General features: G+C 32.5%; 1 protein-coding gene across 1 annotated transcript; it reads right to left on the reverse strand.

Annotated features, from left to right (window-relative positions):
- Positions 1–1,591: 1,591 nt before the first annotated feature.
- On the reverse strand, positions 1,592–3,756 carry LOC149545666 (uncharacterized). The gene is made up of 2 exons (XM_089790769.1): positions 3,129–3,756; positions 1,592–2,265 (listed from the first exon to the last, which is right to left on the reverse strand). Exons 1-2 carry the CDS (start codon positions 3,541–3,543, stop codon positions 1,892–1,894), a joined length of 789 nt encoding a protein of 262 aa, XP_089646895.1. The 5' UTR covers positions 3,544–3,756; the 3' UTR covers positions 1,592–1,891.
- Positions 3,757–4,249: the final 493 nt, after the last annotated feature.

A 4,249-nucleotide genomic window follows, 5' to 3' on the forward strand; every position in this document is an offset into this window, starting at 1 on the left:
ATGATCTCAAGCGCTATACGGAGCTGGGAACAAGCCGGGGACATGGAAGTTTGGAGACTCACACAAATTCAGCGATAAAATGGCCAATTAAAAGCTTGAAATTGGACAATTTAATAAAAATTAATCAAGGCTTATAAAATTGAAAGAATTTTATAGTCGGGCAACAATCCTTAATGGAATAAACACGCAACCGAGAGCTGGGCATTGTGTTATATGTAGCAAATGTCAAATTTCTTCGAGAATGATTAGGAAGACTTGTGCTTTAATGTTAAGTTAATACTATTGATCATTTTGTAAAGACTAGTTCCGTTAAAACCACAAACATTAACTATTCTACCATTGCCTAACTTCTAGTGAACATTAACACTTCTAAGATTGTCATTCTACCTTTCTCTATGTTGTAAAGGGCTTATATACTAAATTCCCTATCTCTATGTTGTAAAGGGCTTATATACTAAATTCCCTATGTAATATCTCAACAATAATTTACTTGGTTTTAGTTTATGATTCGCAATCTAGTTAATAGTTAAATAATTTACATATAGGTAATTCTAGTGATTCATACATATTTTATAACAAAAAAAATTCTTGAACATTAATAAATATTTGTAGGAGTTTAATAGGCTTAAAATGGTTGTTCACACTTATTTAAAATTTGAATTAATTTTTGATATGAAAATTTGTACTTGAATATTTCATTATGGAGAATGCAATGAGCAAGCACATATGTTCATCTATATCTAAATCCTTTTGATGAGTGCTTAGTTATTACTTTCATATTGACTAGGTGTTTTACTTTACCATGCATGTTCATACTATTTTTACTAACATCAATTCACAAACAAGTTATAGTGAGCACAAAATATAAGTGTGAAATGTACACACCTTGCACCTATTTTCTCAATTCTTCACTCATCTTGACCTATTTATCTAATATCCAAAGACCATTTTATTTCAATATGAACAAATGACATGATCCTTGATTTTATAAAATTATAAATACACATGTCATTAATTTAAAATTTAATCAAGCACAACAACATCACCACACATGTATAAGGTTAACACCTACATTGATAATAAAAGATATCATATTTATACAATTTCTTGAAATGTCTTTACACATTTTAGAACATAAAATTTTCAATATTTGATTAAGATAAAAGAAAAAGAGTAAGTCATGTTTTACATGTAGTTAAACAATTAAAAAGAAAAAAATTATATTTAAAATAATTGATCTAAAAATTTAACAATTAAATGCTGAAACAAACATCAAAATATTATATATAATAAAATATTCTACTTTCAATCATTAAACTAATTTTTTTTTCTCACTTATCAAATCCACCACTTTTTCATGCTACCAAGATTTTACCGTTGTCTCAATCTACAAAGTTCATATTTATTAGCACTCATTTTATTTTATTTTCTTTCATATAATGTTTCAGTTCTACATTAAAAACATAAAATCTTAAATTTAATTCTACCTCTTTTAAGAATGCAATTCTTTATTGTTGGTCCTATTTAAATGGGAACGCAAAAATGGAAATGTGTTAAGAAGAAAAGAAGCAACTCCCAGTACTCTAGAAAATGTGTACAACATTTATTATGTTTATATTTCCACAAAATCATACATAGTATTTCAATATTAACTTGACTTTCCCTTTCAACTACTCTTAATTGGAATATATACAAACATAGAATAGTGTAGTTACGAAGGAAGATTCTCTATCAGTTCCATGGCCTAATACAATCTCAAGACCATGTGCAATTCCTACCATGGATGTATCAAGTCCAAAAAGTCCCAAAAGGCAATCGACCCAACATGAAAATATACATTTCTGATCATTTTGACATAAACATATAACAAATTTGGTGGCCAAATGATGTTCTATAAAAGACCCATGGTATTAGAGTTATGCAAATCAGCCTTATAAGTGGACACTGCCATTGTGCAGGGCAGCCAGCTCATGAACTCCACAGAAGACTGAACCTCTTCAGTTTCCATCTCCTCACCATGTTCTCTGATATATTTGAGGTAATTAAAGGCTCCAGAAAATCCAATGCAGTCTGCTACAATGGCTGTTCCTTTGCCAAGCATTCTCCTCTCCTTGAGCATCAGGAAGTCTGGCAAATAGCAGTTCTTGAAGTGGTCTAGAAATATGAAATCATAATGAATGGCTCCCATTTCATCCAATATCTCCCCCAATTCATCACAAACTTCAGTCAATGTCCCTTCCAATACTTCCACCTTGGAGGACAGTCCTGCAATCCAAAATAAACATACCATAATCTCAATTAAGAAAGCAATTTAATGTCAATTGAAATCTCCAGGGTCTGAGAGGTATATTAACATTATTTTTGTTGGAACCACTGTAATATATTATAATAAAAATCTGATTATAATATAAATTCTTGAGTTGTGTGGTGCTTGAGTCTATTGTTTTCAAGCACATTTGAAAAGAGTAGAGTGAGGTTGCTGATTGTTTGGTTAAAAGGGCTTCTGATCAGATGGGTGCTTGGACTATTGTGGATAAGAGACAATTACCTTCCGAAATAGTTATTTTGTTAGATCATTTAACAGACGGTGACAGGGCTCTTTACGCTCCTTGTGGAGACCTCTATCCTTCTCTATTTTTATTTTTTTCTTGTTGCTAAATAAATTTTTACCCCTTTGTTAATACGATTCTGTTGCTATCCTTTCTTCCAAGGTATCTCCAATCAGGAAACTGACTACACAAGATAGCTTGGGATTCATCTCCAGACAGGGTGTAAACTTGGGGTACATCTCCTGATTGTATTCTCCCATCCCTTTTACAAGCAAGAAACAACATTTTAAAAACAAAAGTTTAATATATTATCCTCATTCCTCTCAATTCCTTTGTTTTTATTGCTGCTGGTTAATATATATAACAAACAAGAATTTTAAAGTAATATAAATAAAAATAGGATGCAGAGATTTGAGAATATTTGATATTAAGATTTCAAAATTATATAAACTATTACTATTATCTTTTTTTCAGCTCTGATGCTTTCCTCTGCTTCCGAGATATAATAGAATAATTTACATTCCTTACAAACAGATTTTAAAGAGAAGATTGTTAAGTTAATAGTAGAGACACTCTTACCTGCATGATCTATTATTGCTCTGGCAACCTCACTGTTAAGTGGATTCATCTCTACAGAGACCAGCTTGCTACCCGGCTTTGTCATCTGCAGAGCAATTTTAATGGCGGAATAGCCACAGTATGTTCCAAGCTCTAAGGCCATTCTGGGTTGAAACTTTTGGACAGCAGATTCAAGAATGGAGCCCTTCTCCTTGCCTACAGTCATCAGCCATGTATGATGGCTGAAATCATCAATGGCAGATATCACAGATTGTGCATTTCCATTCTCAGCATTTTCTTGTACATATGTTAGAAGAGCTATCTCTCTCCCATCAGATGACTGCCCTGTCATTTTTGCCTTTTTATCACTGATAAATGTTAAATATGACCAGACCTTTGACACAGAGGACTTGGCTTCTTCAACATACTTCTCCATTGAAACGATGGAAGCTGGTGAACAAGATGACCAAAATCAATGATATCAATCAAAAGGTTTGTGGCCTGCAGAGATGTGTAAAATATTTGCTATGCTGAATATATTGTTATAGTGCAATAAGCCCTTCGAAATGCTGGAAGTTTATTAGAAAGAGGGAAACTTGAATACTTCATTAAGGGAATCAGTTCCCTCTACGGATCACTAAGTTATCCCTTGTCTGATGTGCCCTCACATCTGTCCTTCTTGCACTTTGTTTCAATCATTCGGAAAAAGGAAAAATTCGCTCTTGAAGTTAGGTTTAGTATCTTTTTATACTTCCTTCGCTCTTCGAGAATGGTTAAGGTTCTGTATATATTGCCGCCATTAGAAAGGCATGGAACAGAGCAAAAGAATCAACTTTTCTTCAAGAGGATTTGCGTCAGCAACTTCTAGAGAAAGCAACTTATTAACATTGATAATCATTAAACTACTGGAAAAGAACATGCGGGAGGGATTATTATATTTGACTAGAGTTCAGGGTTAAGCTTCACCTTTTAATATCCAAAGAGTAATACCATTTACCTGAATTCCTATTGAATTGAAATAATTTCTCTTTATAAAATGATTTGGGATTTACATACTGCAATCCAAATTTTCTACAGTAGTTTAATCTATAGTTCCTGCACACACGTGGATATTATTCTTTTCTTTGGGCATGCATTGAAAT

Source organism: Cupressus sempervirens, chromosome 7 (assembly GCF_028749045.1).
Source record: "Cupressus sempervirens isolate cs-2001-9-10 chromosome 7, ASM2874904v1, whole genome shotgun sequence".
NCBI lineage: Eukaryota > Viridiplantae > Streptophyta > Pinopsida > Cupressales > Cupressaceae > Cupressus > Cupressus sempervirens.